Source organism: Paramisgurnus dabryanus, chromosome 5, assembly GCF_030506205.2.
Source record: "Paramisgurnus dabryanus chromosome 5, PD_genome_1.1, whole genome shotgun sequence".
NCBI classification, from domain to species: domain Eukaryota; kingdom Metazoa; phylum Chordata; class Actinopteri; order Cypriniformes; family Cobitidae; genus Paramisgurnus; species Paramisgurnus dabryanus.
The window spans coordinates 14,856,654-14,872,320 of NC_133341.1; the positions used below are offsets into that span (position 1 = coordinate 14,856,654).

Here is a 15,667-nt window from a genome sequence, read left to right on the forward strand (position 1 = left end):
GTAACATCAGATTTATACCACTGTACTGTCATTGTGGTGAGATTTCAAACTGTTTCCAAGCAGATCAGTTTGACAGTGCCAATAATGTATTTCCTGTCTGCCTGTACAGAATGAGGACATACTGTACACTTAAAACTTAAAACTCTGTCATCATTTACACACCCTCACGTCATTCTGAAAGTGTCATTTTTTACTGTTGACCCTAAAAGTAAATATTAACTGATACCGCGAGTCACTGATATTCTGCCTACAGTATGATGTCATTTTGTGTTTCGCAGAATAAGGAAGTCATATATGGGTGATTGGGACATGATGTCAAATGGGACAGTATGTTTTAACTATGCCCTCATTAATGTGACATCACCTTTATTGGTAGTAGGTAGGGATGTAACGATATAATAAAAAAAAAAACTCACGGTACGGTAGTATTTCGGTATGAAGCCCACTGTACGGTGATTATTGAAACATTTACAGGAAGGAAAAACCTAATGAAGACTTGGAAAAACTGCCATAAGTGTTTACAATTTTCATAAAAAGGACAAAAATAATTAGACCATGTAATAAAGTAAAAATATAAAGTTTCAGTTTAGTTTGTCAACTTTAAACAACTCCCAATCAGTCAGGTTTTAAGAATTAAGTCACTCCCTCAATTGACCTAGTTTTTTTATTTATTATTATTAATGCTAATGCTTGGTACCCCTTTAAAAACAACGGATGTGATTGTAGAATCAAGAAAAGATGATGGGTTTTAAGATGGGTCAATTCCTGAAAACAAAAACAACCCAGTAAAAATGAAAATAGCAGCTTACTTATTGTAGCTGAGGGCTATTTCAGATTTCAAAATAAGCCAGGCTTATTTTGTTAAGTCTGGCTTATTGCTGGTGGATTTTGTTTCATTAAACAAACTTGAACTAGTTCAACCCCGGTTACTATGGAAACTTATGCTTGCAAATTAGCCTGGTCCGGGGCAGGCTAACTGTCAGGCTAAGCCTTTACTGTTGCTTAACTAGACTTCCACTAAGACTGAACTGTAAATGCAATGATATTACAGTTGACTCTTTGACATTTTATTTGACTTTATTAACCACTATTAATCTAACAATTAAAGAAAATCAACTTATATATTAAATTTGGTAAATTCTGTTACAATAATAATTAATACAATATAGACATGTGTTTAATAATATGGTGTGTTATAGGCCTATCAAATGTTGAATATAAATGATAATCTTAACTACCACAATATAAGGATAATAGTCATACCAGTTAAATTTGTATGTAAATGTAAGATGTATCTAAATCCATATAATTGCAATGTATTGATGTATATATATATATATATGTATATATGTATATGTATATATATTTTTTTTTATTAAGATTGTCATACAGAAAGGAGATTAAATTTAAATATACAACACACACAAGTCAAGTATAATCATTTAATTTTTTATGCTTTGTGTGTACATTATTTTAAAGATCTACAGTATTTGTATCTTTCTCTAGTTGTTCATTATTTCTTGAAATTTAAAAAAATATTTATGGTGTCTGCTAGGGATGCTAAACAATTTATCGCAATTAATCGTTAGCGATTAATCGTTAAGCATCCCTAGTGTCTGCATGTCTGAAGGAACACAATATAATGATGTGATGGTATGCTCTTGGCATTTTGTTGTAATGAGGTTTTTTTGCCAGTGAAACCAGAGAAGATTGTTAGTGTCCTGCAGATAATAATTTTTCACCACACAAATAAATGTGCTTATACCTCTGGCCTCTCTTCAACTGATCATCACCCTGAAACCATTCATAAAACTCTGTTTATCTATCAACACCTAACACTACACTGTTAAAAAAATTCTGTAGAAATGACAGTATTACTGTGAGCTGTTTGCCAGTAACTTACTGTGGATTTATGTTATTTACTGGCAACAGTTTGTTCAAAGTTAAATGAACATTAAACATTAACAAGTCTTTATCTTTACAGAATAAAACTTTAAAATAACAGCCTCATGAAAAGCATTCTGGGAACCAAAATATGAAGGAAACAACAGAAAAAGGTTAATGAGGATTTATGGTTCCCAAAATGCTTTTCATGAGGCTGTTATTTTATAGTTTTATTCTGTAAAGATAAAGACTTGTTAATGTTTAATGTTCATTTAACTTTGAACAAACTGTTGCCAGTAAATAACACACATTTAAATCTACATAAGTTACTGGCAAACAGCTGCATAACTACAGCTAATTTTTTAACAGTGTAAAGTTACATTTAAAGTTAAATGTATTAAAACTATTCATCTGCTAAATATTTATTATATAGGTTACTTAGTAACCTAAAAAATTGTCTTTTAGTACAGTATATAAAAAATACATAGAAAGTAGAAGCAAAGTAGAGACACATGAACACTGGTGGGGATTGAAACCGTGTCGCCGAATGCGCTGTCAAGAGCACTGACGACTAGGCTATCATTTCTGACGTTGTTTCAGGCTTTAATGTTTTTTTTTTTTAAATAAGACAATATATTTTAATTTAGTTGTTGTATGGAAGGATTTAATCCATAAGGACTTTCCAGCTAATTTATGGGGTTGTTTATTGCAGCAGTATTATAATGTTCGATCAGTAGTACATTTTTCATACATTTTTATCACAAATTACCGCTTTCTCTTTAACTTTGATCGATTTGATCCACGCTTCTAGGGCTGCTCAAGAATAGAATGCACGCGCAGTTATCTTGACTAGGGAAATCTGGATCAAATTAGTTGGATTGCATAAACTTCATTTACCTTTTTTGAACCCGCTTTAGCCTCGCCTCATTTGTTAGGTTAATTCAAGTCGAGTTTGTAACTTTAATCCTCGCTTTTCCAAGCGAGTTTTATGAAATAGCCCTCTGGACCTAGAGCTGAGGTCAGCTCACTCAATACAGGGGTTTGTTTCCCAATCGGAAGTCTGTAGCCTCCATAGGTCGCATCTGTAGGCTGCATACATCATGAAGAATATTAGCATTTTTCAAGGTGACTATTATTCTTATTTAATCGTATTTTGTTGTAACACGCTTATGACTTGGAAATGCAATACTCAGTTAACTTAAATACACCAGGCGTTTAATGACGGATGCGACCTAAGGAGGCTGCCTTCTAATTTAGAAATGGCATACACACTTTCCTCATTCACGAATTTACTAACACGTTTTTGTATGTCCATCACATTTTGTCCTTTCTCGTTTCTTGTCACAGCGAACACTAACTTTTTCCACACATCAGATTTAAAATTTGCGTTTATTTTGCTTCTGCCATTGTTGCTCCACTTGTAGAGAGGCATCAGAGTGGCACGCATGGGATTATGGGAATTGTAGTTCCCGCGTCCCTCCACTCGCTTCACTTGGACGGAAAAAAACTGCATGTGTTGCCCGAAAAGACCTAACGTTTCACCGAATCATGTGACCATGGTGGTACCGGGAAAATGTAATTCCGCAATACCACGAAATTTGTAATACCGTTACATCCCTAGTAGTAGGGTTGTGACGATGCATCACATTTCCCATTAAAAATAACTGTCTGAAATCGATTATGAATCGCAAGACTCTGATTCTGTGTTTCATGCGCAGCTTGTGCGTGTACTATGGGTTTTTGATCAGTACAACACTTCGTTATTTTCATGAAAATACCTGAAACAATTTGAAGAACAGCGATGTAAATATTCTTGTATACATTTCCTGGAATAGTGTTTGTAATGATACTTCTTCTGTGGCACAAATGGAGTTTCTGCACGAGAGCATCCCCTGGCTTTTGGATGTGGCGGCATTTCACCGTAATTCATTCAAATTAATTCATTTAGAAAACACGCATTTGCACGATTAAGGACCTTATGATTTCTGTGATGCGTAAAACGCAGACGAAATCACGGAATCCAAGCATAGAAATGGAATTTACTGTATATAGCACAATCGGAAGTCGGAAGGGCAAACTTTAAAACACACATAGTTCTTTCTCTTTCACGTAAGGCATTACTTTCAGGTTGTAAAAGTTGCGGGAGTGCAATTATGCCACCTGGTGGATAATAGCGGTATTGCAGAAAGCCCGAAATTCTCGTCATTGGTAGGAAAGCGTTTTCCCTTAATTGACGAGATAACCTGTCAATGGCGGCGAAAGAGTTAAAGTGACAGTAGCCTGCTGCTTTCTGTGTCAGAAATGTTCATTACACACCAAAAATAAAAATCACTCACTACTCTTAAAGGGACACTCCACTTTTTTAATATATATGCTCATTTTCCAGCTCCCCTAGAGTTAAACATTTGATTCTTACCATTTTGGAATCCATTCAGCTGATCTTTGGGTCTGGCTAAGCACAAACCATTGAATCTGATTAGACCATTAGCATTGCGCATATGTTTCCTATTTAAAACTTGACTCTTCTGTAGTTACATTGTGTACTAAGACCGATGGAAAATTAAAAGTTGTGAATTTCTAGGCAGATATGGGTAGGAACTATACTCCCATTCTGGTGTAATGATCAAGAACTTTGCTGCTGTAACATGGCTGCAGGAGGCGCAATGATATTACGTAGTGCCCGAAAATAGTCCCCTGGTATTGAAAGATAAAAAAGTGAAGTGTCCCTTTAACTGAACAACTTTTGCAGTTGTACATTTAATTCATACAGTAAGGACTGTGCAGCCTATGATTTGTATTTTGCTATTGTTAAATAAGATTGTTGACAGAAAATTTGAGAGTTGAGAGTATAATATTATGATTAAAAATAAACAATTGGTTGCTTACATTTGGTTGAAGTTGTTTTACTATTACAGGGCTCAACGCCAAGGATTTTTTTTCCACAGCTGTTCAGATTTTTAGTTGCCATGCAAAAATTTTTACTGTCACAAAACACTAAACAAAAAAGGTCTGATTATTGTTGTTTTTTAACCTAATCAAATAACACAAAACGTCTCAGAGTCTGTGAGTAGCACATTAAAATTTCTGTCTAATTATTGTTGTTTTAATATTTATTTGGCAAGGCCTAAAACATATGCAAATGAAAAACTTTTGTGACAGTGCAGCACTGACCTAATTGTCGAGTTGAAGGAATTGTCACTTGCCCAAGCATCCTTTACGCCAGGTCATTGGGAACTCCGTACTGTCAAGCCCTATTATGTTAGTATACAAAAGTGAGGAAAATTAGTATTTGAACACCCTGCTATTTTGCAAGTTCTCCCACTTAGAAATCATGGAGGGGTCTGAAATTGTCATCGTAGGTGCATGTCCACTGTGAAAGACATCATCTTAAAAAATCCAGAAATCTCAATGGATACTATTTATTTGTATGTTACAGCTGCAAATAAGTATTTGAACACCTGTCTATCAGCTAGAATTCTGACCCTCAAAGACCTTTGTCTGCCTTTAAAATGTACACCTCCACTAAATTTATTAACCTAAATTGTTTAAAGGACAAGTTCGGTATTTTACACTTAAAGCCCTGTTTTCAGATTGTTCATGATGAAATAGAACGGTTTTGACTGAAATTTCGACATTTGCGGCTGCCCTGAGAATTTTCGCGTGTTTGTGTTTCAGCTCAGACCTCTACAATGGGTTAAATGGTGCACTGGAACAATCCTTCCTAAAATGCATTAAACTTTCGTTTACAAAGACGTGAAACTCACCGAGTGGTCAGGGGTGTCTTTCCTCACTATATATAGTGTATATGTTATTAAATGCACTAACCTCTACAATGGGTTAAATGGTGCACTGGAACAATCCTTCCTAAAATGCATTAAACTTTCGTTTACAAAGACGTGAAACTCACCTAGTGGTCAGGGGTGTTCACTGATATGCTCACAAAAAAATCGCTACAAAAGATGCTTTCCAACAGCTGTTTTAGCATTCGTTGTTAACTTGTGGACCTAATTTTCAAAACGCCTCACACCCGTACATTCTTCCGCTTAGAGCTTGAATAATAGACACTCCAGCCTAGGTGGTGGCGCTAATCCGCCATTGCCAATTGCAAGAATAGAAACAAAGTTCCCGGCGCGGAGTAATACCGTACCTCACAGCACATCTAATACAAGTCAATGGAGTTGGTAAAAACTACGATAAAACCTGTTGGAATGCGTCTTTTGCAGCGATTTTTGTGTAATCATATCAGTGAACACCCCTGACCACTCGGTGAGTTTCACGTCTTTGTAAACGAAAGTTTAATGCATTTTAGGAAGGATTGTTCCAGTGCACCATTAAACCCATTGTAGAGGTGGGAGGTGAAACACAATCACGCGAAAATTCTCAGGGCAGCCGCAAATGTCGAAATTTTTGTCAAAACCGTTCTATTTCACCATAAACAATCTGAAAACAGGGCTTTAAGTCTAAAATTCCGAAGGTCAGTAGCTGCTTAAAGACACCTGTCCACCCCATACAATCAGTAAGAATCTAACTACCAACATGGCCAAGACCAAAGAGCTGTCCAAAGACACTAGAGACAAAATTGTACACCTCCACAAGGCTGGAAAGGGCTGCGGGGAAATTTCCAAGTAGCTTGGTGAAAAAAGGTCCACTGTAGGAGCAATCATTAGAAACTGGAAGAAGCTAAACATGACTGTCAATCGGACTGGGGCTCCATGAAATCTCACCTCATGGGGTCTCAGTGATCCTAAGAAAGGTGAGAAATCAGCCCAGAACAACTACACGGGAGAAGCTGGTCAATGACCTGAAATGAGCTGGGACCACCGTTTCCAAGGTTACTGTTGCATGGCACGGAAGATTCCCCTGCTTAAACCAGCACATGTCCAGGCCCGTCTTAAGTTTGCCAATGACCATTTGGATGATCCAGAGGAGTCATGAGAGAAAGTCATGTGTTCAGATGAGACCAAAATAGAACTTTTTGGTCATAATTCCACTAAACGTATTTGGAGGAAGAAGGATGATGAGTACCATACCAAGAACACCATCCCTACTGTGAAGCATGGGGGTGGTAGCATCATACTTTGTGGGTGTTTTTCTGCACATGGGACAGGGCGAGTGCACTGTATTAAGCAGAGGATGACCGGGGCCATGTATTGCAAGATTTTGGGGAACAACCTCCTTCCCTTAGTTAGAGCATTAAAGATGGGTCAAGGCTGGGTCTTCCAACATGACAATGACCCGAAGCACACAGCCAGGATAACCAAGGAGTGGCTCTGTAAGAAGCATATCAAGGTTCTGGTGTGGCCTAGCCAGTCTCCAGACCTAAACCCAATAGAGAATCTTTGGAGGGAGCTCAAACTCTGTTTCTCAGTGACAGGCCAGAAACCTGACTGTTCTAGAGAAAAACTAGGGAGAACTTGCAAAATACCAGGGTGTTCAAATACTTACTTTCCTCACTATATATAGTGTATATGTTATTAAATGCAATGCTTGTGCATGTTAACAATATTCACTTACCAAAATGACAAAGTAAATTTGGATTCTGCTATTCAGCGTTCACCCGTGGAAATCGCCAAGACATCAGCTCCACAGACCCAAGCTTCACTATGAGGAGAAAGATGGAGCACATAAGGGAGGAGATGGAGCAGATCCGACTACTGCGGCAGGTCAGATTCCTCCTTAATCTCTCAGGGCATTATTGAAAGTTTGAGCAGTACCAACAGTAATGATTGATTTTATTTTAAGGGCAATTAAACACCCCCACACGCATTGCATACTGTAGCTTCTCTATAACAATCTGTTAATACCCAGATGTTTATAATGGCAAACATTCATTGTATACTTGTCAAAGCAGTGATCTTGTTTTGATTTACTTCGCTAGTCTTCTGCGCTAGAAAAATATTTCAGCAGTTCTCATGTCATCCCAGTATACGACTCCCTTTATTCAGAATATCACAAACAAATAATTTTAGATTAAAATGTCATCGTTTTAGGGCTTCCAAAAAACACATCCATCATCAATGAAGTAATCCAAATGACTGCAGTGGGTAAATGGATGTCTCCAGAAGTGGAAAAAAAACTTTTTACTTTGCTATTTTGGTTCCCAGATGCATGAAAAAATGTCAGTCATTAAATATAAAATACAGAGAAAAGTAAGTCATATACATCATGAGGGGACTTTTATTTTCTAGTAAGCTGTTCCGTTAATATCTGTATGTTTCTTATTGTCACTGGGAGCTCATACTGAGAGACTTGTTTTGACCTAAGAAAGCGGTTTTTGTTTCAGTCATTTCTTGGTCATTGCATAATTTTCTCAATTTAAAGCGGAAGTAAAAACACAGCTAGAGATCTTCATAAACCAAAACCAGAAACATTACAAAACTGACAATAAGGCAATATTTCTGCAGATCAGCAGAATTTGACGTTTTAGAATTAGAAATGGCAGAAGATGGAAAGACACTTCAAAAACTTTTCTGTCCACTACCACGTCCAATTCACAGACACAACTTTCATGGCTGCGTACTGTCCCTGGTGCTGAATGATAGCCAATGAACAGTGAACAGAATAGATTTATTGCTAGATTGTAGCATGCGATACGCTTTCGTAGATTTTTCTTTTGTGCAGTTCAGTTTTTCTTGGCTGGAATTAAAAAAGTGTGTGCGTGTATGTGTATGTGTGCAGAACCTGGAGTCTAGATTAAAGGTTTTGTTGCCAGATGATGTCGGTTCAGCTCTCATGGATGGTGTTGTGTTGTGCCATCTGGCCAATCACATTCGCCCCCGTTCTGTGGCCAGCATTCATGTGCCCTCCCCTGCAGTGGTAAGCCGCATTCAAATTTCTTTGGCTTGACTTTAATGTTCCCTGTTTATTTATTCTGATGTATTTCACTAGAAATAGTTGGCGAACTGTGTCTTGCCCCAGAATTCCTGTGAATCAGACCTCTTCATTTTAATTACCATTCATTACTTGCCAGGTTTACAAACACTATTAGATAATAATCTCTAAATCATAATGAAGCAATGCCTACTCACAACAACATTGTAGCTGGTTTTTAAAGTAAAAAACTATTCGATCCAATAATGTTAAAGAGGTGCACCGAGGTGTCATTATTGAGTCACCATCATGTTGTTCTAAACCATGTTGTTTCCTTTTTGTTAAATGCAAATAAGATATTTTGATAAATGGAAGTCAATGGGTACCTTTAATTGGGTGCTTACCTTCATTTATCAAAATATCGTCTTTGCATGAAATCATTGCAAGACTAAGATCCTCACTTATATATTCTGTGCAATCCAACAGCCGAAGCTGAGTATGGCCAAGTGTCGGCGAAATGTTGAGAATTTCTTGGATGCGTGTAAAAAGCTTGGAGTGCCACAGGTGAGATCAAACATTCCTGTTTTTCCAGGATGTGATTGGGCCGTATATTTATGCTTTTATATTACATCTCTATGCACAGGACAAATTGTGTTTGCCACATCATATCCTAGAGGAACGAGGACTGGTTACAGTTGGTGTCACCGTACAGGCATTGCTGGATCTTCCATCGTCAAAACCCAACCAACTTTCTACCATGTAGCATTACTGGACCATGGGATATCCTCTAGGATCCCTTTACCCTGCCTTACCACCTCATTCTCACTCGAGCCCCAGAAAACCTCTTAATGCTGATCTGTGTGACCCTTTATGGGGAGGTCACGACCTTTCATCCTATACAGTTCAGCCTCTCCCCCTACCTCTTATATGCCCTCATAGAGGGGACTAGACATTTTAAAGGATGCTCCAGTATCGTTGGGAGAAAAGCCACACATTGGCAAGCAGGCCAAAAAGAACCTACGCTGCAGACCCCATTCAGGACAGCTAATGCTTGAACATAGTGGATACAAGGGAAAATCTGTTGCTGTTCTATGAGTGACTGAAAATCCAAATCTTTTCTTCTTTGTATCTCCTCTTCACATTTGTTTTTCTCTTGAACCGGTGAGCCCAGAGGGCGAGGACAGGAGGAAAATATGCAGCTTATAGGCTGATTATGGATCAGAGTGAGGGTGTAGCCCAAAGTCACCCGACCAATTTTCTCCTATATGAAGTCACAAAGAGCTGTCAATCAACTCCACCCAATGCCAATTCACATTTCATCACATTCACATAATATGTGTCACAATAATGAGAGACATGTAATGTGTATGTAATCGTAACCAGACACAAAGGGCATCTGTAAATGACGAAAAGAAAACATATTCCATGTAAAACGCACGGCTGTATAGCTGCATTTAAGGTTAGTTATTACTGTGGCAACAGGCAATGCATTACAAAATGTTCATTACCGACTGCATGTCTGAGCAGATGTGTTAAACAAAGGTAACTCACATGCCCGAACAAGACAAAGACTTGGCAACGTGTAGTTGTACGTGCCGGTTTTTGCCAGTGTTTTTTTTATTATTATTGTTTTAATGTATATTTCCACGTGACAATTTATTTTAATATTTATTTTTTCTTTAACAGTCAGTGCCTGCTGCAGAAATTCCCAACATTCATTTTTGGGGGAAAAAATGTAACAAGAAATTACTGAAAGTGATCGAATTACTTTTTTTGATGTGCAGGTGTGTGCGAATGTGAGCTTTGGCACAAAAAACAAGACACTTAAAATCTTTGCCGTACTTTGTTTTCACATTCAGTTGCAAGAGTCGCTCACTGCGTCCGAAATCGTGTACTGTAGCAGTACGTACTGAATTAGATGAAGTACCTACTGCATTATCGTTAAAATAACACATTCTATGTTGTATGCATGGGTGCAATATGAATACATTTTCTTTGACCTATGATGTAATCAGAATGCCTGGTATGGGCTGTTTAACAAGTACAATTAACTCTTTCCCCCGCCAGCATTTAAAATAAACGTTATCAGCCACCGCCAACATTTTTTTATGATTACACGAAAGTTTAATGCCCTCAAAAAAAACATATTTAAATATATGAACATACAATATACTAAATGAAACAACAGACCCTCTGGTTTTAAACAAACAAACAAAAATCCTTTCTTCGTTTGTTCTCTTTTTATCACTTCTCAAATATGGTTAGGTTTTTTCAAAAATACCAAATCTTTTGCAAAAAGCTGAGATAATTGCATTTTTGTTAGAGATCAGATTTACTGCTTTTGGATCAGTGTATGCCAGTGGTCTCCAACATGGTGCCCACCAGGTTGCCCGCACAGAGTCTGTGAGATGCCCACCAGAGCATATTCTATTAATAGTCTCAATTGTATTATTTATTTATTGCATATTTTATTTTATTTTATGTATATTAACATTTAAACAATGATAAAACATATCAACAAGTAAAATAAAATAGAATCAACAAGTAAAACAAAAACGTTTTGAGTAGATAAATATCAAAAAGTAGCCCTCCAGATAACTTTATCCATTGTGGTAGCCCTTGCTCAGAAAAAGGTTGGAGACCCCTGGTGTATGCTACAGTGTTTTATCATTTGGGTAAGAGTGCCACCTAGTGCATAATTGCAGAAATATGGATTGCTGTAAAATCATGTCTTTGGCGGGAGGCGTGTTTCTCATAATTGACCAGAGAATTCATCAATGGCGGGGAAAGGGGTAAAGGGGTCATATGCCGTTGCTAAAAACATTATAGCCCTTTTCACACAGACATTCCGGAAAATACACGGGAAAGGCATCCTGGATTTTTCGGGAATCCTTAGATTTTTTGTACATTTACACTGCCATGATTAGCCGGCATCTGATGGTCCCGGAAAGACACGTGACCTGTTGAAAGTCCCGCTCTCTCTTCTACGCAGCGTCTGAAGTTTGCATATTATTTATTATTTCTCTCTCCAGAAACCACTCGCGTGCATTTTTGTTTATGATAAGATTATAAAGGAGCGCGTGACGGGCCGTTCTAATGCTGGTGAATGATCTCAGCTTCTGAGTGGATATTTAACGAGCTCCCTGATCTCTGCTTTAATCCAGTTTTCAGACATTTCTCATTGCGATTGTTTATATGCATTTAAAACCTGCATTTTGAGGAGCTGAACGATATATCCTGTTGGTATGACGCGCGGGAATTTTCGTTTACTATAGCTCAAATGAGCACGTGACGCGATATTCTTTTATGCTGCTGAATGATCTCTGTTTCAATGCAGTAAATGATAAGCTAACTTACCTGATATCTGCTTCAGTTCAGTTTGCTGACATTTCTCGTTGTGAATGTTGTAAATCCCTCATTTTAAAGTTGAACCAACTTCATCTCACTACGGCACGTGCATCATTGTTTATGCGTCTCATTTATAATTTCCTGATAACTGCTTCAAAATAGTTTGCAACGTTTCTCGTGGTGAATGTTTATATGCATGTTATCTCTCGTTTTAAGGAGCTGAACCATAACTTTTGTTGTGATGACAGACGCTTGTCTGGCAATTTAACGGGTATTTTCTGGGACCAAAGGTCTGTGTGAATGGGGTTAGTTTCAGGGCTTTTCACACTTGAAATAGTTAAAGGCGCTCTAAGCGAATTCACGCGTTTAGGCCAAAAAACATTTTTTGTTACATACAGCAAACATCTCCTCACTATCTGCTAGCTGCCTGTCCCCTGAGCAAACTGTAAAAAAACGATCTCTGTAAACAGCCCAGGCTCCACAAACGGCACCAAAAACAAAGTGGTGCAGCCTACAACCACGAAACATAACAAACGTGTTCCAGCCAATAAACGGCAAGAAGGATTTGGGGGGTTAGTGCACGTGAGGAAGCATGGGAAGGAGAGAGGGAGGGGCAAGGGCAAGAAAGAGGGAGGGGAAGGAGTTAGCTACGCTCCGTTTTGTTTGACAATACTTTGAATGTCAACAAGAAGTGATGTCACACAGATTCGCTTAGAGCGCCTTTTACCCTGGTTTAACGGAATCCTAGGTTCTATGTTTCACTTTTCACACTGTTCATACTTAACCAGGAAAAAAGGGATGACCCAAGGTATTATAATCGTTAACGTTTTCATTTGCATATTTACGATGTCAACAGTCATGATTGGATAAAAAGCGATGTCAAACTGACTAAAATAGCACGCTGTCGCTTTAAATAACCACTTGTGTCGCGCTTCCGCGTCATTGACCAAACAGGTCGCAACGTAAATCTCTTTTGTCTGTTTTAAGCCTCCTGGAATGTCTTTTTACATTTCAGGTGTTTTCAGCACACAGATCGTGATATGAGCAAGGTTTCAGCTGTAAGTAGAAAGTAGCGGGTCATCTGGGTATTTATTGCCTGCTATGAATTCAAACACACTACTCACCTATCAATTATGGAAGTAGGTGATTTCGGACGCAGCAGCGTATGAATTTATTCATCTGCACTTGTTTGATGTAATTGACATTCACAGTCAGCTCAGTAGGTTAAAAATTTTAGTTTTTACTATTCGAACAAAAATGGTTTGTGAAGAATTTTGTTCAAAGACAAGGTCAACAATGTCATTTTTAATTTAATTGATGCACAAATAGTTTTATTCAAGGAAAATATTTATTTATTTACCATAAGTGTATAATTTTGTTTATTTATTGGTTTAAATTATATTTCTTTTATATCAGTTTCAGAAATCCCTAAGCATGAATATTGAAGGAATGACCATGGCTGGTTTTAGCAGATTTTTTGCAGGACACTGATAAACTACACAATATATGATCGTAGTTTGTTTCATTGTGTCTACATTATAGCAGTATTTGAAGTAATTGTCTTTTTAGTACAAACTTTACTTCACATAAATTCAGCTTGTTATACTTCACAAACCTCAGCTCTTTTTTACCATGTGCAATTTATGTTTGTTGCAGAGATGGGTGCAACTAAATTTGATAGGTTGAAATTTGATTAATCGACTATCATAGATACAGAAACATTGGTTTAACCAGAACTGTTTTCTGGCTGACCACTGACAGACCAGAGGAGTGTTTGGAAAATCTGAATCTGATTATAATGGGTGCTTGCATAGCAACCGCCTAGGAACCTCCCAAAAGAAAAAACCCTGCCAAGTACTATAATTTGTCTAAGTAACTACTTAGCAACTCTTTCTTTGTCACAGCAGACACTATGAATGCCAGAAGAAAGCAGGTGGTTCCTCATGTTTGTATAGCAGTGTAATATGATGGATATGAGCATTATAGCTGTGCAGGATGAGCTGATTCAGGTGTCTGGTTTGCAGTTGTGGAGTAATGCAATACAACAACATGAAATATTCAGCACCTGTTGGTGCTTGTGAACAGACTGATGAATAAATATCTTCAATCATTTATGTTTTCCCCTGCTGTTCTTAGGAAAGTGAGTTTTTTTTCCCAATCCAGGTTTGTAATGAGTAATAACTCACTCTGTCATACTCTACGTAACACATCAGACCTTTATAATGGTATGATGACAGCCAGGTTGTTTTCAAACTTAGCAAATGTGACATGTGGAGTGCTGGTAGTTTACTTCTTAGCCAGACACTTCCATGTATGCTGTAAACTGCCATTTTGTAAAGACATCACATTCTGTAATGATGCATTAAAGCATGAATATAAAGCATACAACAGTTGTAGATGATACTCATTTGATTGTCATATGACCTGAAACCAACTGATCCCCAGAAATGATGAGAGAGAGTTTCATGACAGATAATAGGATGGTAGTATGCTATTATGATGACAAACATTCATGTGTTACATTTCTTTGATCTCTTCCCCATTAAATCCTTTTCCAGTAAGACTTGGGGATATCACATTCATCGCTCTGACTCACTATTATGTTGGTAGGAAAATATTCACATTGTAAAAAGTGATTCAAAAGAGACCCCTCTTATGCATTATGTGCTTATACATGTGTATGTTTTGTATGACACACCTGGATTGCATGTTTAGACCATCATCATACTTGTACATAAACCCTGTATATATGCATTGTTTTTTTTTAAAGATAAACGAAAGGCTTCAGAGCTCAAAATACTGGAATAAAATAGCCTTTTTCAGTGTATTACTGTGTTTTTTTTTACATTGTGTTGGTTTGAAGTTTTTTTCTCTTTCACCGGACAATAGTCGAAATTTCATAAAACTCGTCTTTTAACCAATACCCAATAACCCGTTCTTGTCATAGGACAACTTTGATGAACTTTTTTGATCCACTTCAAATGTTGACTAGTAAAGATATATATGCCTTCATGGTGTGTTTGGCAGTGGGCCACTTGAAACGACAAACCCTAAACTGTGATGCACCATCGTACTGTCTTTGCAAGACATTGCAGGAGCTGTTTTTTTTTCATAACGGTGAAAACGTGCAACACACATTTAAAAAATAATTTTTGAAAATAACAAACAATGCCAAAATTGTATTAATACTATTGAAGTTACTTTGACATCAAATATCTAATGTAGAAGATAAGGAAATGATAACCTGTCCCCCTTTTCCTAATGATTAATGACTTTGAAAGTTCCTGATTTCCAAGGAAAGGGTTTGGTTGATTTCCAAATAGACAGAGACGGACTCCATCTGTGAGGGCATTGGTCAGGAAGGATGTGTTTTCCCAGTGAACCTATTCTGCAAACTTTGATATTTTGATATTATATGAATATGATATTGAATGCTGTGATATTTTGTTTGTATTTAGATTATATTTTGCCCATACAGTAGTAGTGTTTCTAAGTAACTTTGCCTGTACAGTAGCTATACACTTATACATAATAATGTAGTTAAATAGGTTTTATTTTATAGGAGTACCTAAAGCAATTCATGTAAAAAAGAACACTGTCTTTTCATTTAGCCTTGCACATTCAT

At 37.3% G+C, this 15,667-nt stretch overlaps 1 protein-coding gene across 4 annotated transcripts in view; it reads left to right on the forward strand.

The window, feature by feature from the left end:
* lrch2 (leucine-rich repeats and calponin homology (CH) domain containing 2) overlaps positions 1–14,869 on the forward strand; it is a 91,323-nt gene extending 76,454 nt beyond the window's left edge. For all 4 annotated transcript variants that reach the window (XM_065266815.2, XM_065266816.2, XM_065266818.2 and 1 more), the window contains 4 exons: positions 7,435–7,547; positions 8,563–8,700; positions 9,181–9,258; positions 9,338–14,869. In XM_065266815.2, coding sequence (XP_065122887.1) covers positions 7,435–7,547; positions 8,563–8,700; positions 9,181–9,258; positions 9,338–9,457 — 449 coding nt within the window. In that variant the 3' untranslated portion in view covers positions 9,458–14,869. The remainder of the gene's footprint in view (positions 1–7,434; positions 7,548–8,562; positions 8,701–9,180; positions 9,259–9,337) is intronic.
* The last annotated feature ends 798 nt before the right edge of the window (positions 14,870–15,667 follow it).